Source organism: Tachysurus vachellii, chromosome 22 (genome assembly GCF_030014155.1).
Source record: "Tachysurus vachellii isolate PV-2020 chromosome 22, HZAU_Pvac_v1, whole genome shotgun sequence".
Lineage (NCBI taxonomy): Eukaryota > Metazoa > Chordata > Actinopteri > Siluriformes > Bagridae > Tachysurus > Tachysurus vachellii.
In genome coordinates, this window is record NC_083481.1 from 5,232,418 (window position 1) to 5,259,301 (window position 26,884).

The 26,884-nt window shown below is 41.1% G+C and overlaps 1 protein-coding gene across 1 annotated transcript; it reads left to right on the forward strand.

The window, feature by feature from the left end:
• Positions 1-787: 787 nt before the first annotated feature.
• On the forward strand, positions 788-26,517 carry il17rd (interleukin 17 receptor D). The gene is made up of 13 exons (XM_060858456.1): positions 788-993; positions 13,835-13,892; positions 14,460-14,585; positions 16,872-16,990; positions 17,830-17,950; positions 18,115-18,159; positions 18,313-18,464; positions 21,395-21,460; positions 21,555-21,609; positions 22,019-22,129; positions 22,600-22,784; positions 23,537-24,494; positions 25,767-26,517. The coding sequence occupies exons 1-13, from the start codon at positions 802-804 to the stop codon at positions 25,883-25,885; spliced, it is 2,307 nt and encodes a 768-aa protein (XP_060714439.1). The 5' UTR covers positions 788-801; the 3' UTR covers positions 25,886-26,517.
• The last annotated feature ends 367 nt before the right edge of the window (positions 26,518-26,884 follow it).

Below are 26,884 nucleotides of genomic sequence, written 5' to 3' on the forward strand. Positions count from 1 at the left end.
TTTTATTGATTGATACAAAAACAAGAAGAAGACTGACGGCTTACTCACCAACCATGTGCCCACTGGTTCTCCATGCCACAGCACCACTGGTTCTCCGTGCCACCCCTAGGCACCCCTTATCTACACCCATGATAGGTATTTTTTTAGGTAATTACACTGCACACTAAATTTTAGGATTTAAGAGTGAAGCTTTAAAAGTTATATACAGTATACTACTTGCAGTGAAATGAAAACACAGCCTACTTCTCCTTATTAAAATAAATACATGAAAATATGAATTAAAAAATAGAATATACTTTATATATATAGTCTTTATTGAGTCCTAATGGAGTATATTCACTGTACTGAACATACTACTGTACAGAAGAGCAGAAAATAGTGTAAAAGCCATGTACTGAATTAAATGGCAAATTCAACCACAGAGGGAAGGAATTTAATTACAATCGACTGCAAACTGTTGTAGAAACGACATAATTTACATTTAAGTCATTTCCTGTCCAGTGTCACCCAAACGAGGATGAGGTTTGCTTCTGAGTCTGGTTCCTCTCAACGTTTCCTCCTCATATCATCTCAGGGGGTTTTTCCTTTCCACTGTTTCCTCATTAGGGATAGATATTAGAGATATACAGTAAATTCATTTGAAACTTTTTACATTTTTATTCCGTTTCTATACTTATGTAAAGCTACTTTGAGGAGACCCTGATATACAAATAAACTGAATTGAAATGGAATCGAATCGAATCGAGTTCATGTCCAACAGCGCCCCCTATCTGCAGAGCAGTGAATTCTGTTTTCTGGGATATGAAGAGCTTCAGCAGTGAGACAGCGTTCATTCGCACTTCAGCTGGACTTCATGGACGTTCCTGGGACATGGCTCTGCGACTCACACTGCTTCAGCGCCTAATCACGCTGTCTCTGGTTTTACTTTTGCACCACACGGCAACCGCAGCCACCGGAGGGAGGAAAGGAAACGCTGAGAAATGCGAATACAAGGTGAGAGACAAAGAGCAGATGTTAAAAGTTTTAACTTCACTTTCTATAGAGATATGAGAGTCACAAACACGCGTCTGTTTTGGAGACGCGGCAGGTTTTAACACAGGATTTGTTGTCAAACAGGATATTTTAATCCGAATTGAAACCGAATTTGAATTGTTTGTATTCGAAAAAAAAGAGAAAAGAAATATTTGTTGCATTTATAGCCCTCCACTGAATATAATAGCATAAATAATCATTTTCTAATATTGTTGAAGTATAAAAATAAAATTCATATATATAATGTGTAATATGTGTGTGTGTGTGTGTGTGTGTGTGTGTATATATATATATATATATATATATATATATATATATATATATATATATATATAATGTGTGTATCAATTCTAAATTAAGTGTGAATGCAAGCCAATAAACCGATATAGGATTTGTAGGCGATTTTAAACCGGATGTGATTTCCAGTGTTGATTTGTTGGTGTTTACATGTATAAAGCAGTCATTCAGGACCTCCTCTTTTGTTCTCAGACTGAACCATCTGGCTAATTTCCACATTTGAATTGTACCAAGCTGATTTTTATGCTCATGCCCTAATAGTGTTGTGTGATTCGGATGGATCCTTTAGTCTCACACTAAAGAGCATTCATGCGTGTGAGTTAAATGTGAAAATAAGTAATGAGATGATAACTAGCAGGTTGATAACAGGTTACACCAGCACTATAAATCGATTGCAAGACATTCATGCAAGTTTGTTTTTTTTCCCTTTCAGTAGTTTTAAATTTCAGCTTTAACAGCTGTAGTCCTCAGTTTGTTTGCTTTTCATGCCTGGCAGTTTACTTAAAGATTCACTGGCCCGTAAATACCTTTCGGAAGTGCTATTGACTTTTAGTGCCCACTCTTGTGTGCATTGTTTTCCGACCACTACGGTTCCTTGAAGCCATTTCCCAAAGGATGTCAGGGAACTGTTTGCTCTATTAACACACATTTCCTTCTTCGAACCGCAAGCCGTCTCTTTCCACGGCCACTTCAAAGGTAGTCGAGCTGCCAAATGAAGAGTTTTCCACAAACTTGGTTTGCAGGCTGTCGGGCAAAATGTTGGGCTGCATCAAATCCTTCGTCTGCTTGAGTTTTTCTGATGATGTAGTGTTTTGAAAAGGGACTGATCTTTTTTCGCTTAGAAAGAATGCGTTGAGATGTTCAGTATTTGCTCATGAGGTGGCAGTTTTATTTTTTTTTGCAGATTCTAAACAACAAGGGCTTTGATTTGGTAGCTAAATATTTGTTTTAAATGAAAAGGTTATTGTTTAATGTAATATCTCTCTGCTATTCAGGGGAAATGATAAGCCTCAACTTGCAGCTCAACAAGAAAGAAAAGAAAGGTGGATATTTAAATTGGCCTGTGCTCGTTCCGGGCCAAGCTCTTCCCCTGCTGAGAGGGGTTGAAGGCTTCATGTCGAACCCCAGCGGGGGCTGGCTGGCTTTGGATGAAAGTGCCTAACCTCCGGAACTTCCAGGGCTTTCAATAGCATCCTTCCTTTGGTTCTCACTCAGACTCCCAGAGACATACAACAGCCGGAGATATATTTTTTTTCCAAGTCTTGAATGAGCTAAACTTTTCTTTCCCTTCATTTCCTTTTCTTGCTTTTCCTTTCTCAGAATGAGTTTGGGTTTCTCTGCTAAATGAATGAAGTCAGAATTCATCACTGTGCAGATATTAACAGCTGTATAATCAGTTGTTTTTGCAGTGGGGGGAAAAAAAAATCATTCCAGTATGTGATGGTGATGTCAGACAAACACTCCAAAACATCAGCCTGGATATTGAGCAGATTTCCAGGTCGTTTTTGGGTTGTAGAAATTGCAAATATCGCCGATTAGCGGACAAGGAGACATGAGCTGTTTCGTGTAAGTCTGTGGAGTGCGAGGGGGAAATCATTGTTGCTCCCATCCCCAGCTGCTTACAACCACATACAAGTCAACACCACTTTAAACACTGACGTAACGATTGTAATGATAACAGCCTCTATTCTGATTTCAGCTTTCTTGCTGTACATGGACCGACGATTTTTTCCAGGCATGCTCTCAGAACACAAAGAATTATGCATATGCTTGAGTATTTGGGTTCTAGTGTAGGATTATGATGTTATTTTGCTGTAGTATCTTGGTTAATTTGGATTTTCTGGCATTGAAACGGATACAATTTTGCACTGGATCATATTCCGCATGCTATCCAGTCCATGCAGCATTTACTCACGCTCTCAGGAGGAAAGCCTTGTGTAGCGATGACAGATACTGCTGCTAATCAAATGTACCACACTGACCTTTTTTTGCTCTTTGCGCTTGTTTTAGAACAAAAAAGTTCCTTTTTTTTACGGACAAGGAAGTCAGCTCTGGCTTTCATTACCGCTGATTACCGCTATGCATCAACTTTGAATTTGTCCAGCATTACTCATTTTTTCATGGTGTCTTCAGCACAGATCCTTTTTTCATCTCTAGAAGTGAAATATGTCTGAACAAAGATTAATGGCTTATAGAAAGTAAAGCCAGTACTTTTCTACAAATGATATATAATCATAAGTCGCCAGACTGGTAGTTCTTAATGTTAATAATATATAAGGTTTCTAGGCGTTAGAGGCCTCGAGTCACAAGTCGTCATTCCGTGTCAGTGCAACAAAAACGGCACAAAGGAAAATGTTTTGCATTGTCCTTAGACACACAGCCTTTTATTACTACGGGCCTTTGAATCCTCAGCAAGCTCTGGCATGAGTGCACCTGTGGGACACCTTCTTCCTTTTGCCTATGTTTTTTTTTTTTTTCTTCTCACTCCTATCTCAAAAGAACCTGCATGTTTTCTTCTCTTGTTCTCCTAACATCTGACTGATGAATAGTGGAACAGGAGGAGCGGTTCATAGCGTTCAGGGGTGTGGACGGAGGAGAGTGTGTGTTTGGGAGAAGGGGTGTGTGTATGGAGGGCTAAGTTTAATTCTACACCATCTTTTGGGCAGCATTGAAAACCATCCAAGCAACACGCAACTTTGGAGGCCATGCCTTGTGCTGTGGTGGGAAAATCCCTGGTTGGCTGGTCCTGAATCAGCTCAGTGCGTAACAAGGCTTTTTTTTTAACGTGGGGGTCCTGGGGCTTTCAGCTGTAGCGCTGGGCTTTGACAAGCCAAGTATCCTGCTGTTCGACATGAATGGAGTGATGTAGCCTGTAATCGGAGGTATGTCGAAAGTGAATTAAAGTCTAGCAACTCTGCTCACCTTTTAGATGTCGATTTTTGGTCAGAGGCTTGTTGTAATCCTGAGAGCAATATTGTTATTATTTTAAGTTCTAAAACCTCAGCTGGTGCACATTTTTCACACTCTCCCAGCTCCCAGAACCACCTGTACCAGGAATTTACTGTTCCTGATTGCCTGAGAAGAAAATGTTGGCTCACAGGGGGGCTAAAATTATGTCTGGAAAGCATTATTGACTGTTAAGGTGTTCCTTAAGGGTTCTTTGGGGGGTTTGTTGCATATATTACTTAAACAGGTTAGAACCTTCTCTGATAGATGCTACTTTTCTTAGGATGCACGATTATAAGTTAAACAAGAGTTAAGATTTTTTTTTCTTTTCCCCCTAAAAGTGGTCAGTATTAACAAAATGAATTATTGATGACTTTGTTTCCCTTTTAAAACCATGCGGCCCCAGCGGTCATTTATTAAAGTGGGTGAATGAAAGGTCTAATTACATTAGCGTAATCCTCTTGAAGCAAGCAAGATGTTTGTAAAGCGGATCTTATTCCCAGATTCTGTGCTCCTTGCCGTCAGAGATCTGCAGGAAAGGGCAGGCCCCTGGGATCGTAAGCCGATACGGACTGGTTATACTCTTCCAGAGCTTTTCCTTTGGCATGCGGATTGAAGTCATTACAATCAATTAGCTGTTCTTTCCTCTAGCCTAATCAAGGATCTGATGCGGAAGAACTTCCTGCCTAGGTTTCAGGCAATGATTTGAGATTGCGAGCGTCTGCTTTGGAGAATGAAGTAGAACGGTATACTTCAAAGCTCAGGATTCGACTGCAGGCTAGGCACAACCATAATGCCTCTGTGCGAGAAGGGGGGGGGTTTGAAACTGCATTCTCTGACCACTTTGGTAATTTATCCCATCTTTGGGCCTTGGACTTGCTGTTAAGTGCTTGTGTGTCTTACCCCATATTCTGGCCTTTTTTTTTTTTTTTTTATTTTTTTTTTTTAAGAGCGTTAAAGCTAAACCTGTAGCAGCCTTCATCAAGGCTAAGGCCCTGGCCTGATTTGGTACTTCTGCAGATTCATGATACATGTGCTTAAAAATTTCATTTTGCATTCGGGTTCCCAGTGTTTTCCATTAGAGAAGCAGAGCAGGTCTATGTTTTTCACGGTCGAGGGGTTCTGGAAAGCCTTGGGCAGTAGTGCGTTCCCATAGCATGAAATACAAGACTCCAAAGCCCACAAGCCCTTATCCTTCCTATGAAGACATTTATTGTTCTATAATGTCATCGGGCAGGTCTGCCTACCTCTGAATCACGATGTCTCTCCATCCTGCTCAGTCTGGTGAATCCACATCAGTTTCCATTCATAATAATCCTCCATTCAAGTTTTTTTTCTTTCTCTCTTGCTTGGAACAATTAATCCAGGTTCAGTGAAATCCCAATGAAAGCCTTTGAGGAAGCTTTGAGGTTTAGTTCCTGTCATGTCCTTCCTTTTGCTGCGGACAAGTCTGGACCTGTTTGGAGCAGAGCAGTGTTTACACTTCTCATAAGGTTTATTTCAGTCAACATAGAAAGCGGGATACAATTATGCAGATAAAGTAAAGCAAACAAGAAAACAAATGAACAATGGCTGGGATTAAATTCAAACTTATTCCAACCTAGTTGATATTTTGACCATTTCAACATGCAGGTAAATAACTCTAAACATTTAACATAGTATAAAGCACGGGTATTCTCATTCTCATTCATTTTTTTTCCCCATCTCTGTTTAAATAGTTTCTTGACTGAATGAGGTGTTTTTGGAGCAGGAACGATGGAGGATAGTCCAGAGTTTAGAAACCTGTGTTTTAAAGCACAGTAGCAATAGAGATCAGACTTCACACGTGTGTGGCACGACGGTGAGGTCATCCTTGAGAGCCTCCTAAATCCATTTAGGATGATTCCCAGGGTTCAGAGGCCAGAATTAAGTAAGCAGGGATCTGTGAAATCTGGAGGATGTTTGGTGGGATACAAGTTTTTCCTACAATCCCTCAGGTTAGGACTTGGTCATGTATCACTGCCATGGGGCGACGTCCATCCGGAACGGACAGAGCTGGAAAAGCAATCAGGTCCGTTCGTTTCCCGTTGAGGAACTTCCCTGCCTGTTAAAGACATAAGTTTTGACATTCACGTGCTCATCAATGTTTCTCTGGAGTCCTCTTAAAGCATTCTTTACTTCTTGAGTTATTCGTTCCCTGATGAAACGAACTCGGCATGCCCTTTTGTGTGTGTGTGTGTGTGTTTCTAAAGACACCTAGACTGTGCATGAGAATGTGCCAGTGAGTTCTTAAACACTAATGTCATAGCATATGGTTGCGTTTCGAAAGAGGCCTGGCTGTGACAAATGCTGATTGGAGTAAAACAGGAAAGGCATTAAGCAAAACAGAGCAAGGAGACTTCAAGCCAGACTACCCTGCAGCATTGATCGACTGCCACGCAAAGCCCCTCATCAAGCGTAACCTCTTTGACCTCTCATCCTTTCATTCCAAGAGATTTGCAAAGCTTTTTTTCTTTAAAAAAACTGCCAAAGGGTGTTTTTATTTATTTATTTTTTAAAGACATGCTAGCGTCATGCCAAATCTGTTAATTATTCCTTTTAAAATATAAAAGCCAGGAATATCACACCTCGACTCGAATGTAATATGGTTTATTTTAACGGTAAGTTTTTTTTTTCCCCCCTTTCTGTACTGTGTAGGTTTACTGAACATTTAACATGTTCTTCTTATGTGTAAAAACCCTGAATGTGATTAGTTCTAATTTCAGACTACCGTTTGAACCTCATCACCGATACACACCAGCAGCCAACGTCAACACGGCTCCTTTTCATCAGCATGGCCACGGGGTTCTTGAAACCATCACGAATGTCCGAAATTGCCATCGAGTCAGACACTCGTCCTGAGTCGAGTATAATTGCAGAGATCTGGACAACTGATGCTTGCCTCATTGGTGCCATATGATCACCTACAGCCATGTGGCATGAACAGGAAATGCAACTCAGCAAATTGCATACGAGTGTCATGCACGGATGCAAGAATTTGCATGCAATAAACTACAGCCTGAGTGGAGAGGATGTATTAAACATCTTTTTAATGAAACAATAGAGGTTTTGTATGACACTCGGATTTGTTCCTCTCTCTATTCGATCAGAATATTTACTTTGGCAGATCTTCCTCAGATGGACTATTCATGGAATAATTGCAAAATAAACTTTTATGATGCTGAAGCGGCACTTTTCCTTTTTTTTTTTTTTTTTACTCGCTAAAAAGTGCATCAACCTCTTCCTTGACATCCTGTTCCTCTATTATTAATGTAATTCTCCCAAGTCCCCTTCAGGCACACAAAACAACTCCCGCTCAGTCAAGCGTGCCAGCAGTCCTGATTTGATAGCATGACCTCGCACAAAGGAAACATGAATTAGCGCTGATTAATTAGCATTAGCGAGGCTCAGATAGAAGACACAAAAGCGATTGTCCCAGAAAATGACTTCTTTTTTTTTTTTGGGGAACGTCAAATGAGACGCACATGTTTGGGATAATGAGAACAGCATGTCGAGCTGGTCAGAGCAAAGTTGTGGTCAAATCTGTTGAGCCACAGCGTATAAAGGTGCTTGTAGCCGTCCCACTCGGACCTGCCGGACACATGAGTGTGGGTGGGAATCTCAGGGTGGGCAGTGGAAACTTTCTGTACGGTTTGTGTATCTCAGAGGAAGGAGTATGGGACTTGATTTGCATTGTCAGAACATTTTGATGTTTATCAGTGGTTGGGAATCGTGGTGAATTCCCTAACTGTGGGGGGAAAAAATCCCTGCTTATCCAGCACAGACAAATGCCGTTGAATTATGTTGTCGGCATTTTGTTTTAAATGCAAACGGATCAAAATCACTCTCACTCACTCATTTTCTACCACTTATCCGAACTATTCTCGGGTCACGGGGAGCCTGTGCCTATCTCAGGCGTCATCGGGAATCAAGGCAGGATACACCCTGGACGGAGTGCCAACCCATCGCAGGGCACACACACACACACTCATTCACTCACACACTACGGACAATTTTCAAGAGATGCCAATCAACCTACCATGCATGTCTTTGGACCGGGGGAGGAAACCGGAGTACCCGGAGGAAACCCCCGAGGCACGGGGAGAACATGCAAACTCCACACACACAAGGCGGAGGCGGGAATCGAACCCCCAACCCTGGAGGTGTGAGGCGAACGTGCTAACCACTAAGCCACCGTGCCCCGGATCAAAATCAGTCGTTCCTTTTTTTTTTTTCATCTCAGAGATCACCTCTGTGACTAATGTCTGTCTTTTTCCCCCGACTATTCCTTCACAAACCCTCTGTAGATTTAGACAAGTGGGAGTACTTTGAAGGTATACTTCATAATGGGTGCTGGCAAAGGGGAATTCTCACTGAGGCAGATGGTGAAGCTGTTTAGGAGTTTCCCAGAGGAAGCTCAACATCTTAGAAGCCAAGCCACACCTCCTTTTCCTCTCTGTTACTGACACTGAGCTTTGTCATATTCTCTGCTAAATAAACACAGATTTTCATCCTCAATTTATTTTTTGTGATGTTTTGAACCCGGATTTGTTTAGTCTGTTTATCATTCTTGCTTAAATCGGTCAAATCGGAACTTTCGCTCCATCGTTGCTCTCAAACTTCAGCCAATTTGTTAGACAAACAGTGATAAGTGGTTTTGTGGATCGTGTTTGTTTTCTTAGAGCAGATGAACAAGCCCAGCGGGAGCAGCTTAACATCATCTGATCAGGAAGATCTGAAGAGGAATATTATGAAAGCATACACCACAAAGCATCTGATGGAGAGCTCCAGCATCCACCTTTAACCTCTTTTTAGGCCGCAGGAGCTTCCTGCTGCACTCGTAGGTTGGATTAATGACTTACGAGTCCCTGCTCTGCATCGCTAAACCCAATTTCCCAGCTTACTTCTCAGTTCTGTAAGGGTTTAATAATTTCTCAGGGAATGATGAATTCGAGTTTTCTCTAAATTTGTGTGTGCAGTTTTAAGAAATAAATTATTCCAACTGAACGGCGTAATAGATAAATAAAATGGCAGGTTCCTTATACGTAATTTATTCTCATTAGGTCTTGTTTGAAACCTTTTAGTAACTACATTTTCATGAATACAAAACTTGTGCGAATCCTCCTTAGAATCATTTATGAGTAATTCCAGGTCAGTCAATGATGCGTGTGTATGATATCTGGCATAATGGCTGAATATTTCGTTCGTTTTCAATCTATTTATGTACTTTAGCCGGTGCATCATCTGTGAGGCATATGGAGTGAATCCACTTCCTTTTATTTTAAACAGGTATTAACCCACTCGTAAGCCAGGATCCTTTAAAAAGAGCATAGGGGAGTAGGTGGGGTTAGGTTTGAACTTTACACACAAGTCCAACAAATGTTGCCTTCTAATTAAGCAAGCTCTCGTTTTCCCCAGGGCTTCAAGATTAGTAGTTTCCCCTGGTCTCTATCCCCCCCCCCTCAACATACACACACACACACACACACACACACACACACACACACCGCTTTTAAACTAGCAGTAATTTTGCCCTAATTAATCAGTGTCGCCAGAGTATCACTGTGAGGCCTGTCTTTTATTCCGTAAATGTGATATGATCACATATGTGTTTCTCTCCTGAAAAAAACGTAAGAGGGACTTTTGAGGCACATTTAACACCCACCTCCAATGCCCCCCCACTCTATTTCTTTCTTTTCAGAAAAAAGGTGGAAGAAGTTCATGGGGGTGTGGAAGGGATTGGGAGCCGGAGGATCAAACAAATACTTCCTTTTTTGGGGGGCTTTGTATTTGGAGTTGTCTCCATATGGCTTGCTGCTAATGGGGAATTTAAAGAGAACCATCTCCACTTGTAAAAGTGCTGGCTGTGTTGTTGTTAAATTAACTTCATGTGTGAGGTTGGATGCCAAAAGACAAGTATGGGGAGGGGGGGATTGGTAGGTTGGGGTAGGAAACAAGCTCTTGCAAGCCATCCCCTGTTGGAGCACATTGAGATAAGGACGCCAGTAAACGTTCAGTGTTTGCTTGTTGTTTGTTGACTCTGAGGTAGGAAGTAGATCTGTCTTTTGTAGCTAGAACTTAAAAGGGTGTGTGACCAAGAAATGGGAAGAATGAAACGGAGACTAGATTGACGGCTGCTGTTCTCTGAAGTTTGTCTTCTTGAAAGTTATAATTACTGTTATTATTCGAACTCGGAGAGGGAACACCTGGTTGAAAGAAGCTTTGGTGTCGTTGTACAGGAAGTGCACATCTATCATCCTCACCTGCTCCTGGTGGCTGTTCAGACACGTCCGTGTCTCGTGAGTCTGCACAACGTCAATCGGAATCGTCCACCAGCCACCAAGAAATAACCCGACTGCTTATCCTACATATCTTACAAAGCATTTCCTTCTGAATTGGGTGTTCATGATACTCCTGCTTTTTAATTTCACTCTGGTAAAATCTGTGTTTGAGATGTTTTTTCTTTCAGTGGTATTAGTTTAAATTTGTGTCTCCAGAATTACCTACGAAGCAGTGTTGCTAATGTTAATCGCATGTTCTCATGTTTTCATATGGCTTTTAATGAACCAGCTCATTAAGCAAAAGGCTGAGTATTTCCAAACACAGTCTCCTTTCTCTTGCAGTCTGTTAATAAGCCCCTATAAAGTGTTAGAGCTCTTGTTTGACCGGTGACTGACCTCTGTTTTTACCTCACGGCCAACATTTTTAGTCGTTTGCCACATGGGATGCTGCAATTTTATGGACCCATGTTACAGCCCTGACCTCCCCCCCCCTCCCCATTCCCTCCTTCCTTCTTCCTCCAGCTCCATACTGTCCATTTGAAGTTTTAGGATGCCAAATGACTTCTGGGGCTATTAGGAGTGCCGAAGGGCAAGGATATCAGAGGGGCCGTCTAAGGTCTTCAGGCCCTCTCTCTTCCCAGCAGGACCAGCCCTGTCTGCAGGAACAAAGGGAAGAAAAAATGGTGGTGGTGGTGGTGGATGGGGGTTGTTTCTTGTTGTGGAAGCCCATAAATGGGAGGAATCATTGAAAGGGTGTTGTAAGGGAGTGGGACAACCTTGTTAGGAGGTGTTTTCCACCTCTTCCTGCTGAGGTGTGAGGCTGTGGTAACAGCCTCGGGCCCTCTGATTGGCTGCAGGTGTGCTTAGGCGTCCGTGGCAGCTGCCTGTCCGACGTGACCCACAAGACCCTGCTGCGTTCATGGTGTGGAATAAACCCTGGGACTATTATAACACCCTATGTGTGCACTCTTTCCCTTTCGTTTTGGATGCTGAATGAGGAATTAGTGCACTGTTCCCATCTTCACCAGGGCTGTAAATGTTTTCATGACCTAGAGGTGCAAGCAGCTTTGGTCAATTAGACCTTGTTCTCAGGGACAGTGTCCACTATGAGAATGACTGTTTAGTCTAGAGTGGTGGACAGAAATGATCTACTAAGTCAAACTACAGCCAGAGCTTTTTCTACGTCAATCATGGTGGTCTCAGTAATAACATCGTTATCTGAGTACTTGAGCTTAGCTGCCATCTGGTCAGGATCTAAGCCTGGGGAAAGGAATGAAACTGGGTGTGCAGTTCATCGTGTTATCTTTCGGAAGTAAGCAAATGCACTGTTAAGTAATAGTTACTAAAACATCCTCTAGGCCTTCGGACATAATTTAAATGCACATTGTTTCAATTTGATGTTCTTATGCCAGCTAATATCGTAACTAACATGTGGACCAGATGAGGGCAGCGCAATATGGTGGTGATTTTTTATTTATTTATTTATTTATTTTATTGCTCTGTTTGTATTTGCAATGGTGATCTTGCAAAAACCTCCAAACAAATAAAGCACAAGATTCAGATTTTGAATGAATTTAAAACGTACGGAACTTGGATGCACGAGCCATGTTCGTTCCTTGAGGTACGAACCAGGTAAACCAGGTATCTGTATTAGATGCTGGATTTTTATCAGATCACGTTTGATTTCTAGACAAAACAGACAAGATAGTACTTTATGGCGTGAGTATGAGTGCATATTATGTTGACTAACAACTCGTCTTGTGCACAAGCACAGGACCTGACTTGCCCTTAAGCTTGCAGAGAGATTGCTGGTTGCTCTGATGAGATCAGTAGTGAATCAGTATCGGGTAACATTTAGAGCACTGAAATTGTATCGGGGGGGAAAAAGTGTAACTGGTTCATTGCTAGTAACAGGAAAGTACTGAGCTTTCTCTTCACTTCTGGAGATTCTAAAAAGCGTAGGATAATTTCTTGATTGTGCACAAACTATTGCTGAAAAGCTGTTTTGTCTCTGAATATTTCACTAAAGAGCTTGACCTTTTCCTAAAGCGGCAGCGAAATAAATTTATTACCAGTTGCATCCTTGATGCTGTGTGGGTCCACTGATCAAACCAAAATTGGCAGCCATGTTGTTGATTTTGTGTCTAACATGTGATGGAAGGGTTTCTCGCAGGGCACATGGGAGAAAAAACAGGCTTGATTTAAGAGGCTGGGAGAGATGAGGCGACTGCTGAGGGAATAGAAGATTCAGACGAGGGAAGGGGGATTGGATGGGGGTCCAAACAACAGGTTTATGGTGCGATGCCAAAAGCACACATTTGAAACATCTGGCCCTATTAGAGAATTTGTGCTGAGAAATAAATGACTGTAATTAAGTAGAAACGTGCATGCAATCCATTTTAGATTAGCTTATTTTTGTTTATAGCCGGTAGTGCAACGATAAGACTGAATGCTTTCCTTTATTCCAGACTTCAGGTGTAACTGAACAGATCAGTTTCCCAAGCTTTGTCAGATGACTGCTCTCTTGAGGGGGATAAGTATATTCCTTCCTGTCATGTAGGACAACTTCCTCTAATCAGGCAGCCAGATAATGACGATAAGGTCTTTCAAACAAGGCCACACTAAAATTCAGAGGCCTGCACCGCTTGAGTGTCTTATTTCATCAAGAAGCCTCAGTCATTGTTGCCCTGTGTGTCTGCAAAGGATTGTTTATTTTCTTTTCTTTTTACCATCAGTCTCGATCTGACACGCAGCCTATAGCTTCCTCTTGTCTCGTTCTCATTTGTAGCTCCTGTCACGCAAGCTCGTTTGTTTTTACTTGAACGATAATATTCTGCTTCAGGAACCAGAGCGAGGGCCGAACCTTCGTGAGAGGGTGCGTGTCTCATGCATCTCTTCTCACAACTCCAGGCTTGTTTTTCCAGAGTTGGCACTGAGAGCGTTCAGTTTGTGCGAGCCAGAAGCCTTGTAATTGTAGGATAGTTTAGTGTTGCTGTCACCACTCAAACTGCTCGAGGTTTTTGTTGAGTCTTGGAGGAATGTGTTCTGTGCCCTCGGTGTAGTTTACATGTCATAGGTGGGTGTGAAAGTAAGCTATTTCCAAATGTCATACCTGTCTCTCTCAATCTCTCTCTCTCTCTCTCTCTCTCTCTCTCTCGCTCTCTCTCGCTCTCTCTCTCTCAATCTCGCTCTCTCTCTCAATCTCTCTCTCTCTCTCTCAATCTCTCTCTCTCTCTCTTTCTTTCTTTCTCTCCCTCTAGGTAATCCAGTCCAGTTCAGACGAAAGCGGACGCAAACTCGTCACCTATCGAAATGACAGTAAGTTGCCACAGATTTAAAAATACAGATGATTCGATGGTTGGGGCAAAAATATCGCATCAATTTCCTGTGCTCTGCTTGTGATAGTCGTCTCATCCCTTCCCCCAGCTCTAACTTTGCTTCCCGAACTACAAAATGTGCCAAAAAGTCACATTTCTTGCCTGTAGCTAATCCTGCTTCTCACTCAGCTCCCATTGTCCGCGACCATGGACAGGAACGGTCACGGCCTAAAAGCCGACCCTCATTAACATCACAATGGCAGCAACTCAGACAGGGAGCCGTGGGGTGTGAGCGACACAAACGACTGCTCCTCTCTCTTCCTCTACCTGCTGATCTTCAGCCCCGATAGCACAGTCCTAACAAAATAGGGGTTTGAAAAAGGAAGAGGTTTGGCGGATGGACATGAGGGGGGTGGGGTGGGGGGTGTCGTTGTAGAGGGGGGTTGTGTTGACTTGCATGGCTGCATCCTTGAGCTTGCCAAAGAATCTCACCAATGTTCTTTCAGTTAAAAAAAAAAGAAAAGAAAAAGAACCCAATTTTCTCATCCTTTTTTGTTTTTCTCTCTAGACTGCTCTCTGAACTGGAACCCGTGGGGGAAACACGCCATCCATGAAGTGAATAATATCAGCTTCACTCATTTGTCCTGTGATAACCAGGCTGCTGTGGTAGTCCACTGGATGCCAAGTCCCCTCGGTTAGCCCCCTTTTTTTTTTTCCCCCCAATGCTTTTACATGCAAATTACACACGCAAAGTAATTCTGGTTATAATCTTATCTCTGAGGATTTGTGTAACTATCATGACTGCAAAAAGATGAACTGAATCAAGAACAGTAGGAAAAAAAGTTTTGAATTGTTTTTGGTTTTTCTTTTTTCCTTATTTTTCTTATTTATTTACTTTTTTTGTCAAGGAGTATATTTCTTCTGACGCAGAAAACATCAGGGTGTAAACTTTTTAGTTAAACATTTGATTTTTTTTTTTTTACTTTGTTTTACTTTTTGCTTTGCTGAACTCTGATGTATGTAGAGCTGCATGTGACAAGTTTTTTATAAGAAGCAGACTTTATTTTAGAAGAGTAGGATTTTTACATTTGATTTTATCTTCGTTCATACTGATATCAAGTGAAAGCTTACTATGGCTTGTATGTATACACTTAGACTTCTGTGCCTGTGAAACAGATTTTACATCAACCTGTTTGTTACATCAACATCAGTGTTTGGTGCCTCCAAATACTTAAAGGTTCCGGATGATGGTGAGATCCCACTCCGATTTCTAAACCCATAACCAAACACGAGCATTTTAAAGTGTGTCCGACGTGCCTGACTGCCCATAGGGGTCATTTCTCTCTCTCTCTGACTGACTGGCATCGATGGAGAAATAGGAGACTGGACAGGAGAGCCACTCTGAAAGTGAGGCCTCGTCTTCAAAGAAAGTGCTAGGCCTGTCCTGATCAAAGGTGCAGGTTTTCTCCCCCTGCCAAGCTTCAGGCCTGACAGTCGCACAAATCTGGCCAAGCAGGAGAAGAGATCCGCACATAGGAGCCTTGTGATTTTTTTTTTTTTTTTTGGGAGGAATGCGTGTGTGTTTTTAGAGGATGAGGGGAGGGAGCACTGGGGTGTCCCTGGCTTCCGTCTGTCGAGGCACTATTGAACTTGGTAATGTGAACCCTTTCCCTGGGCGGCAGCACAATGTGCCCTGTTGTTTGCTTCAGGCTAATCCTTTGGACTGGATCAGGAGTCGATATGGCGCGAGTATGTATTTAAGAAACATAAAGATAAAAAGTAGTTAAAGAGTATCCTCTGTTTTTTTTCTTTTTCTTTGGATGAGCTTTATATAACATTGATGACGCTCTTGGCAAAGACATATAAACTCGTCAAGAGACTAAAAGTCCTAACTGGTTGGACAGCTTTTTTTTGTTTTGTTTGTTTTTGTCTTTCACCTCCGGTGGCTTTTTGAGGCAGAGTGATGGAGGTATCTGTGAGCCGGTAGAGGTGTGGAGTTACACGCCGCCTTGAAGAGCAATCTCTTTCAGCTCCGCTCCCTACCGAGGTAATCGGAACCACATGGAATGTGTGCCCCTCTCCCCTCCGCTCGCCACTCACCCACCCTCCAACTCTTTCTCTTCGCTTTTCTTCTCTTCTCTTCCCCCTGCAACTGATAAGGCAGAAATGTAATTAAAAGGGAGGAAGGCTGGCACACGTTGAAGGGCATGAGAATGCTCCCTTGGCACGCACATTTGTCCTCTGTGCATGTTAAAGGCCTCCTCTCCCTCTCCAGGGGTGCTAATAAAAGAAGAAAAGGAGGGAGTTGTATAAAAGGACTTGCAGATTTCATGCTCTGACCCCCTTTTTTTTCAGAGTTTTTCCAGGGTTGAGTTTAGATTAGCAGGAAGACTTGTCGCATTCAATTACTGGCTGATGGTTGTCATCAAGCCTCGTGATTACAAGCCATACTTTTGAAAGATTGTCCGATACAGATTCCACCCACGCTCGACTTGCAATCAGTGACACGATCTGAAGGATCACACACACACACACACACACAGTATTTTTTTTCATTTCAGTTCTTTCTGTTTAACGGCTTTATTTTGCACAAAACAATGAACGCGTTTTCTGTTTCCTCAAAACGATCGACTGTCACATGGTAACGAAGAGTAATTAATTCTATAGCATGCACCTTTACTGCTCAGCATTTGGGTCAGCACCAGCGTCTTTTTATTGTGGTGAATGACCAAAGTGAACAAACTGAAGGATACACAGACACATGTTCTGCACAGAAATCTGTTACTTTTATTTTTTTAAATGATATTTTGTCACTAAGAAACAAGAAAAAGAAAGCGATCCATGTCACCGTGTCCATTTCAGTAAATACAGGGCACAATCCACTGCATGTAACAAATCAGAGGGAATGGTTTCTGAATGCCGGTTCGAAGTGACCGGTGTTTTAGGATCGTTGTTGTGACCATTGTGTTTATCCATGCAGGTATTGAGCATATAAAGGGTTTTCGGGTTTACCTGGAGGACAAGAATCCGGAGGGGAAACAGTGCCAGCACATGATCCTGAAGGACCCGCGGCAGCTCAATTTCTCCTTCAAGAATGTTGTAAGCAAAAATGAGAGGTGTTTGTAATCCATATAATCAAATTATAACCAGTGCCTTAGTGTTTGTGTGACTCGTGTTTTAAGTAAGGAACAACTAACGGTCACAGTGTAGTAGGAAAATAATCAACAATGTGACGTGTCTCAGCATGAAGCCACATTGATGATTCTACATCCTGACATGGATTATTCCTTGACTTGTCCATGTTATAACACTAAATTAATAAAATAGGGTATTTAATAGTAAAGTATTGTAAAGTGGAATAAGTTATAAAATAAATGTAGCTGTACAAGGAAAAAATAGACAAAATATTGAAGAGTTTATAATGATTGATGTGAATATGGCTTTTATTTTATGATGAAGTTTTTGTTTTTAGTTTTGTTGCTTATGATATAACAAATTTTATTTGTTATTGTTTATGTTCTGGCAGCTATTATTTTTATTCATTTTTATTTTTTTGCCACGTAACTTTGCATTTATAATGCACCGGCCCTGGAATATATTTATTTCATAAATATTAATATATTTTCAGCTACTTACAAAATACATACTTTATACTTACCTATCAGCTATTATTCTTTATTCATATTGAATCATATTACTGTCTGTTTATTATTAAGGTGAAATAATAGATATCGATAGGTAATAGAAGATGAATTAACGCCACCTGACCAATCAGAATTGAGAATTCAGCACCGATTCAGTGGTATAAAAATAGTACTTAACCCACTGTATCACACATTACAAGTTTCCTTTTAAAATGTGAAAACGATGCATACGGATATCTGTATTTTTTTTAACTAGTCGGCTATAATCGATGCCTGTTGGAATTTCTTCAACAGAAGCTGAGCTCACAGCCGTTCGTCGGCTTGGCCTTCGAGATGGACTACATGGTCAGGATAGTTCCATTTCCCACTTTCATGAACGACAGCTTCTTCCCTCCTTCCTTCCTGCACACGAACAGTGAGTTATGCTTTTTTATTTTTCCCTGTTTTTTGTCTTCACTCATAATGCTCCATATATATCACAGTCCTTCAAACCTTTAAACCGTGCTTTTGTTAGATCTCTGACAGTTAAGAATTTTAGGAGGCAGTCATAAATTTTTTTTTTTGGTTTTGTTTTCACAGGTTGCGAAGTGCTTCTTGGACCGGACAACCTCGTCTGCAAACCATGTGAGTAACTCAGGCTTGTGAACTGCTGCGTTGTATAATACATCGAGCGTCGTGACCTGTGCAGAAGGCTCAGGTGGATTCATGTCTTTCAGTCTTTCTAGTACAAAATAAGATTATGAATGATTGATTTTTTTCCCTTCTTTTATTCGACAGTCTGGAAGCCCAAGATGCTGAACGTCTCCCAGCTCGGCTCCAACCTGCATGTCGTTTTCGATCACGCTCCTCCTACGTTTGGCTTCAACACCTATTACCTGTACTACAAGCTTCGACAGGAGAGCCACTTCAAGCTCAAACGCTGCAAACCGGTTAGCACGATTCACCTCGGATTAACCGAACCAAAGCTTTGTGTCATTCGCATTTATTGTGAGCTCAGTGGATTTCCGCTGTATTCTTAATATCCGGATTGTTCTGGGCGGTGTCGTAACAAAACACACACACACACACGCAATCCTAGTCACAATGACAAGTCACATGCAGCGAATAGCACAATGTCACCTGCTAAATACAACATAACAATCCTGCTAGATCATCCTAATGGCATTGAATGAATTTATTAACTACTGTGCTAATTCACGAAGGTAGAACAAAACAGGAAGTTTAGAACAAACTAGCTAACATGGGTGTGTGCTACAGGATTGGCCAGATTTTTCTATTGCCGGTTTTGCAAACTTTTAGACTGATTATCAGCAGAGATAATATAGGTCGGATAGGTTGTCTGGGCATAAACAAAATCCAGCAAAATTCAGGAAAAGAATAAACTAAACGCCTTTTTCTTTCCAACATGCATGCTTAAATTAAGACTTCTGACTAGGAAAACTACCCTCAAGGTTTCAAAGTGTCCAAAGATTTTTGGGACCTCTTGATTCTAATTAGGATTCTTAAATAAAACAACTTTCATATCGCAAGAACCTTTGAAAAAATTTCCCAGTTTAATTTTTTCAGCAGATTTCCATGGCACCAGTCCACCGTGCCATGAAGGTGTGAAGAACGACTGGACGTAGTTGTTGTAGTTGTAGATTATGTAGTTGTAGTAGTTGTAGTGGTATATGTAGTTGAATTAGTAGTTGTAATTGTTATAGATGCTGTAGTTGTTGTTGTAGTAGTAGTTGTTGTTGTTATTGTAGATGATGTAATTGTTGTTATTGTTGTAGATGTAGGTGTAGTTGTTGTGGTGGTAATAGTAGATGTAGTTGTTGCTGTAGATGTAGTTGTTTTTGGTGGTGTTGTTGAAGTAGGTGTAGTTGTTGGTGTTGTAGTTGTTGGTGTTGATGTTATTGTAGATGTAGTTGTTGGTGTAGTTGTTGGTGTAGTAAATGTAGTTGTTGTTGGTGTAGTAGATGTTGTAGGTGTAGTTGTTGATGTTATTGTAGATGTGGTTGATGTAGGTGTAGTATTTGTTTTAGTAATTGTAGGTGTAGTAGATGTAGTTGTTGTTGTTGTAGTAGATGTTGTAGATGTAGTTCTTTTTGGTGGTGTTGTAGATGTAGTTGTTGTTGTTGTTGTTGTTATTGTTGTAGATTGTATTTGTTTTAGTAGTTGTAGTTGTTGTTGATATAGTTGTAGTTGTCGGTGTAGTAGGTGTAGTTGTTGTTGATGTTATTGTAGATGTAGTTGTTGTAGTAGTAGATGTGGTTGTTGTAGATGTAGGTGTAGTATTTGTTTTAGTAATTGTAGGTGTAGTAGATGTAGTTGTTGTTATTGTAGATGTAGTTGTTGTAGTAGTAGATGTGGTTGTTGTAGATGTAGGTGTAGTATTTGTTTTAGTAATTGTAGGTGTAGTAGATGTAGTAGTAGTAGATGTGGTTGTTGTTGTTATTGTTGTAGATGTAGGTGTAGTATTTGTTTTAGTAATTGTAGGTATAGTAGATGTAGTTGTTATTGTAGTAGATGTAGATGTTGTTATTGTTGGTGTAGATGTAGTTGTTGTTGGTGAAGATGCAGTAGTAGATGATGCAGTTTTCTGTTTACATGTAGCATCTATACTTTGATAATTTAATAATAGTTTTCTTAAGGATTTTAGATGATGAATGCTTTTGCTTTTAATCTCGTCTAAAAGGGAACCTCGCTGTTGTGCGGTTCTCTGTAGAACCTTTAATCTCAAAGATCTTTGTGAGGTGTATATTCGGTAGTACATTTGTTTATATTAGAAGTGTGTATTTGGTATCAAAACCTATGATTTGATTTGTAAAGTATAGACATTAGGGAAAAAATTGATGATTGATGCTTAATTTTTTGGTACTTCTGATCAATTTGTGACCTTTATCATCAAATCTTCTCCTTAGTTTAAGTGACATACTTAACCTTGGCATAGCGGAGCGTCAGACAGAATGTGTCTGATTCACATCGCACTCGCATCCGCTTGCATCCGCTGCAAGAGGAGGACGCAGCATTCGAGAGTACGTAGGAGTGAGATGTTCTGGATTAATGCATTCAGCAGCATGTAATGTTTTTCACAGATGGAGGAATAATATATAGACGTGTCGGGCAAGTTGGCTAACAGGCGTGTACCTCAGTGGATCATTCCAACTCCTCCTGCCCTGGGGGAGACGTGCACTCTTAGCAGAACTAAAAAACTTGAGTGCTTTCCCATCGCCACTTTGTTACTCAGAGTTCGATGGGAACTGGAAACGAACTTTTCTTTAACTTTCGGCCGACATTTTTTGGCCAGGTTTTACTCCCTTGATGCATATTTATTTTAAAGAGGGAGTTAGGAACCCCCTGCAAATCTTCAGCTGCAGGATTGTTTCTTTGGGGAAAGCCGTGCCTTTTCACCTAAATAAATCGCAGGCGTTTATTACTCGATGGTGTGACTAGCTTTCACATTCCTGTCATTTTGTTTTGAGTCATACGTTGTTTGTTTGTGAGCATGTTCCAGTTTGTGTTCCCCCTTTCTTTAAGCACTGCCTTCACACTTTCTCCCTTTCGGAATAATGTAAAAAGCAGACTCATTTTTCACTTTTTCGGATGTCTAGACCGCTATAACTCGTGTCTGCTTTAACGTACCGTGCATTGTAACCCCAATAATAGGTTGAAATATGAGGTGATTCCAGTCTTCTTCATTGCACTTAATCCTTTAAATGGTCTGAGTGGATTTGTTTCATCCTCTGTGCAAATTCCTGGAAACATCTGTGATTTAAATGGCATAACGTATATTTTATATAAACATGGGTCATCTTTTTACATGATTAAGATGGCCGTGAAGTTTAAATCGCCTGCGTTATCATTATCGTTTCAGGAGCTGAATGGCCCTAAAACAACCTGCATACTGCAAGATGTTACACCAGGAACGTATGTGATGGAGGTAACATAATATTCACGTTACACCAGAACGTGAAATTGCGATGAATTTGGACTTGATCAGATTTACTCAGCGTCATCTTTTGTTTACGATATAGCTCCGCGATGAAAGCAACAACACCAGGAGACAGACTCAGTATCATGTGAGCCAAGGTAAGGGGTAGCACCTTGTTGGCCAATTACCCAAGAGACTGTTTCCACTGTATACCTGGACTTTTGCCATCTCCAATACATTTTTGTCCCCACCAACCTATTACGTGTTCCTTTCCTACTCAAAACTGGTAGCAAAACAAATGGATGGTAATTGAGTGAGGCTCACAGTGCTGTTTATTATTTATCGTGTATAACCCAGACATCAGCAAATATAAATAAGCCTTTAGTCCCTACAGTGTGGATTTAGTATGGAAGTGCGTTGTTAAATTCCGCACAGGTTTCAGAGCTTGTTACAGTGTTACTGATTACAGCGTTGTTTATTTTGATAAAGATGTAATACTAAAGGTCAAAAATAAGCAACGTAGTTCTTGTTTGCCTATGCTTAATTCTTTGTTCGCTTCGGTTTCAGTGCATTCTCCGTGGGCAGGACCCATCCGTGCCATGGCCATCACCGTGCCTCTGGTCATTATGTCTGCCTTTGCCACTCTCTTTACCGTCATGTGCCGCAAGAAACAGCAAGGTGCGTGACCCCCACCTTTCTACACCCTCATTAGTCAGGATCTTATTACATACAGAGCTCACTTTTGTCCAGCGACTGTAATCTGAGCTTTGTAATCTCTCGGCACAGATGAGGATTAATGTCTTGAGAAATCTAAGCATTTGTAGTCGCACCAGTCTACTGTTGCGTCGAGCATGACAGACAAAAGGAAACTCCTTGTAAGGCTGTTTTGCGTGCAAGGAATCTGGAAATGGAAAGTAATGACATGAAATAATTAACACCTTCTGTGCTGTTACGGTTAAGATCCTAGCTGCCTAGTGGTTATGTTTCAGTGATGTAGACCTGACCATGCAGTTCCCCGAGAGATAAATATATATATTACCGTGCATGCAGCATTTGTTAGGCCTTGTTTTCAGAGTGAAATTACTTCATCTGGTAATAATAAATTTACTGGAATCTACTGAAGTCTTTCATCTCAAATCTCTCCATAGAGAACATCTACTCCCACCTGGACGAAGAGAGCTCCGAGTCGTCTTCTCACACAACGGCCTTGAGCACAGAGAGACGCTGGCCTCGGCCCAAAGTCTTCATCTGCTACTCCACAAAAGACTGCCCCAAACATCTCGCTGTTGTCCAGAGCTTTGCCTTTTTCCTGCAGGATTTCTGCGGCTGTGCGGTGAGCTTCGGTTTGCTTTTTGTTCAGAACAAATAAATTAATGGTTACCAAGGAACACAGTTGGGGGTCACCACAGTCATGCTGGAAATTTTGTGCCCCAAGCTCAGTTATGAACTTGAGGCATCAGGGAGTTGGTGATCTAGAAATAGATACAGATTGCCACCTGCTGGCTAATGATATGAAAGAGACTGAATAGTGCCTTTTATTAGACAGGTTTTTTTTGTGTGTTTTTTTTTGCTTATAATGAGTAACCACTGATGTGACTTTTGTGGTGTTATTTAAAAGCTTTCAGATTCAGACTGCTTATTAAATCTCCCTTATAAAGAAATCAGTTTAATGTTTGAATTTTTTTTTTAAATATTTATTTCCTAAACTTTTTGATGTTCCATTGAACCTCTTGTTTACTATATAAGATCTAATGAGATCTTATATAAGATCACAATAGCTACAGGACACAGATATGGTATGTAGTCATTAGTACATAGAGGCCATAAATTGTCATTTGACCTAACTGTAGACTGCAAGAGGTAAAATGAATTCTTTATAAATATTCTAGACACCTTGATGACCTAAAAATCTTTATAAAGCTAAATCACCAACAGTGATGCATTATTATGAAAAAGTAAATTTTTAAGTTAATTAGAAGCATGAACTTGATATTGCTGGTTTAAATAGAAAATGTTTTCTTTCAAAAGTAAGCGCTAATCTAGCTAATCCCATCCCTAACGAGTGTATTCTTGTTTTGCATCTAGGTTTCTCTGGACCTTTGGGAGCATTTGGAAATCTGTAAGGAAGGTCAGATGTCATGGTTGAGCCGGCACATCGACGAGGCTCACTTCCTCATCACCATCTGCTCCAAAGGCTTTAAATACTTTGTAGAGAAAAGGCATCGTAAAGGCAAGGCAACAGCCAAGGGGAAGAACAAAGAGGTGGTTATACCAGATCTGAGCAGCAGTGACCTCTTTGTTGTAGCTGCTGCAATGATCAGCGAGAAGCTGCGGGAGGCTCAGCAGGGCTCAGCTGACCTCTCGCGCTTCATGGCCATCTATTTTGACTACTCCCGTGAAAGTGACGTGCCCACCTCACTGGCTCTGGCACCTCGTTTCAAGCTGATGGACCAGCTGCCAGAGCTGTTGGCCCGGCTGCACTCGCGTCAGCTTGGCGCCCCCGCCGTCAGCAAGCGCAACTATTTCCGCAGCAAAGCGGGTCGCTCTCTTTACGTAGCCATCTGTAACATGCACCAGCACATCTCCCATGAACCCGACTGGTTTGAGCGACAGCTCATGCCTCCCGTTTCTGGTCCCCTTCCTCACAAACGCGAGAAGCCCGACTCGGGGCTCGCACTCAACGAGGTGGTGTTTAAGCGGCCCTCTGAGTGCGAGTTCCCCATCATGAACGTTCTCATCCCATCCACATTGCCAAATCCAGGCACTTTCTTGCTCTCTAGCATGGCCTCCAGTTCAGCACAGGAGGAAATTGGGGAAAGCTCTTCACAGTCGTCATTATCAGGCCAGGAAGCAAGCGCGTTACCGAGGCCTTTGTGCCACACAGACGGCTCAGCGAGCCCACCAGAAATGCCCAGAGACTCTGGAATCTACGATTCCTCTGTGCCATCTTCAGAGCTGTCAATTCCACTGATGGAGGGACTTTCACCAGACCTGGCGGACTCGTCCTCCTTGACAGAAAGTGTGTCGTCTTCCTCTGGACTAGGTAAAACTGCGCTCCTTACAAATGGACTGTTGTTTAGGTGCATCTGTAGTACTCAGTGTGAATATTTTCTTTGCACATCCCTGTGCAGTGAATGTGATTTCTTCACAAAGGACATGTTTCCGAATCAATTAAGTTCCCTTTTTCTTTATCCATTTTTAATTACTTTTTTTTTTTTTTGCCTCCATCCCTAACCCTCCATTTTCTCCAGATACACTATGAGAGAAACCAAATGTATCCTCTGCATTTCAGATGATAAAATGTGCCATTATGAGTCATATTTCATCATGGCCACCCATTTAAACTCAAAAAACCCTTTCTAATAGTTTATATGCGTAAGTAGATAACTTTAGTTGAGCCCATTTGTGCTGTTTAGCACCATATTTAATATGTTAAACACTTTTAATAAGGCTCTTAATCCACTTCCAAGAGAAAATGGAGCAATACACCAACAGCCATAACATTAAAACCACCTGCATAGCATTGTGTAGGTCTCGTGTGTAAAGCACATGCCAGAGATATTTGATCGGATTGAGATATGAGGAATTTGAAGGCCTCATTTCATGATTCTCAAACCATTCCTGAACTATTTTTGCGCTGTAGCAGGGTGCATTATCCACTGTCATTAGGATTACTGTTGGCATAAAGGAGTACATTTTTTAGGAAGGTGGTACATGTCGAAGTAACGGGGAAATGGGGGAAAATTAATGCTGATTAGACTTTATTATTATTTTGGTGCACAGATGGAAATGACTGGTGAAAAGAAGCAGCGGAAGAAATCACATCGACCTTTTATTGTTGTTTCTCCTCATACGTGTGGTGAAGTGCAGAGTCTCGTCGGTAGCAGCAGTGTTTTGTTTATATGTCCAGTCATATTAAGAGTTGCACTGATGCTCTTTTAGGCTCAGTCCTTTCAATTTCATGTCATAGGTACAAATCCTTAGAGCGCGGTGGAGCAGAGTGGATTATTCAGCCTTTTTTGTTATTTTTTTATATCATTTTTAAAAAACTCTAGCTAGTTTTCTAATAGAGAATGCTGGTCAGTTAGTTACATTTTAATGAATCCCAGTTAAATGCGAGTGTGAAAACGCTGAAAATTACTTCCTGTAAACCATCATTTTTTAATACTTTTCCTGTTTTGTTTAAGCCACATGATGAATCCTGATATCAGGCCTTATTCACTTTCCCCAATTTTAATTTGAAATGTCAACCCTGTATACACAATAATTAAGCAGAAACTACACCTTGTTTATCTTTGACTCTTTGTGTTTACAGGTGATGAGGAACCACCTGCTATTAGCTCGCTCCATTGCACCACACCCACCATCTGCAAGGCAGAGCTTCATCACATTGTGGAGCCAATTGAAGGACTCCTAGCATCAGCCTCTCCGTAGTGGCCTCTCTCTGGCTTTGCATTGCCACTTTACTGCCTTCTGTATCACATGACTCAAGTTGACAACAAGCCTTATTTCTTGCATGTATCATGTAGACATGAAGCCTGTGGTTTCCTTTGTGAAGCTATCAGGAGATGTTGTCCTGGACAAATGTACAGTACGCCGAGAAAGGGACCACCGCCTAACCAAAGCAGCTGTGAACTCTTGAATCCAGCCTTTACGCTAGTGTTAGTACAAAGCATTAGATAGTACATAAAACTGGGGTTTTATCAGAACCATCAAATAAAAACCTTCTCTTTACCACACCATCAGATGGAGGTTACAGCACCGGGAGCATGTTATTATGAATGTGGGACTTGGCAAACATAAAAAAGGGCTGTTTTATTTATTGACTGATGTTAACTTTTATCATTGGCTTCTAGATGTTTTAATTACTTTCGGTCAGTTTTGTATTTGTCTTCATGTGTTTTCTTTTTTAAAAAAAAAAACACTTTTACTAAGAATTAATTGCATACATGATATTTCATTGCTTTCACTTGCCAAGACACACATTAATCAGCTTTTATTGATTAATTAATTGCTGACAAAGGGAACAGGAAATCATTGACAAGTTTCAGAATTGTCAATTTGCAGAAATGTTTATTTTTTTGTACAGTTTTTTTTTTTAGAGTTATAGAAGTGAATTCTACATTATATATGAACTTTGTACTGTTTTATAGTACTCTAATGTAGGAAATGTTTTAATAAAGCTAAGATTTTTATGAAATACTTTGGTCATTGTGTGAGTGAGTGTGTGGGGCTGAGAGTGAGTGAGTGTGAGTGTGTGGGGCTGAGAGTGAGTGAGTATGAGTGTGTGAGCCTGAGAGTGAGTGAGTATGAGTGTGTGAGCCTGAGAGTGAGTGAGTATGAGTGTGTGAGCCTGAGAGTGAGTGTTTGTGTGAGTGTGTGAGCCTGAGAGTGAGTAAGTGTATGAGTGTGTGAGCCTGAGAGGGAGTGTTT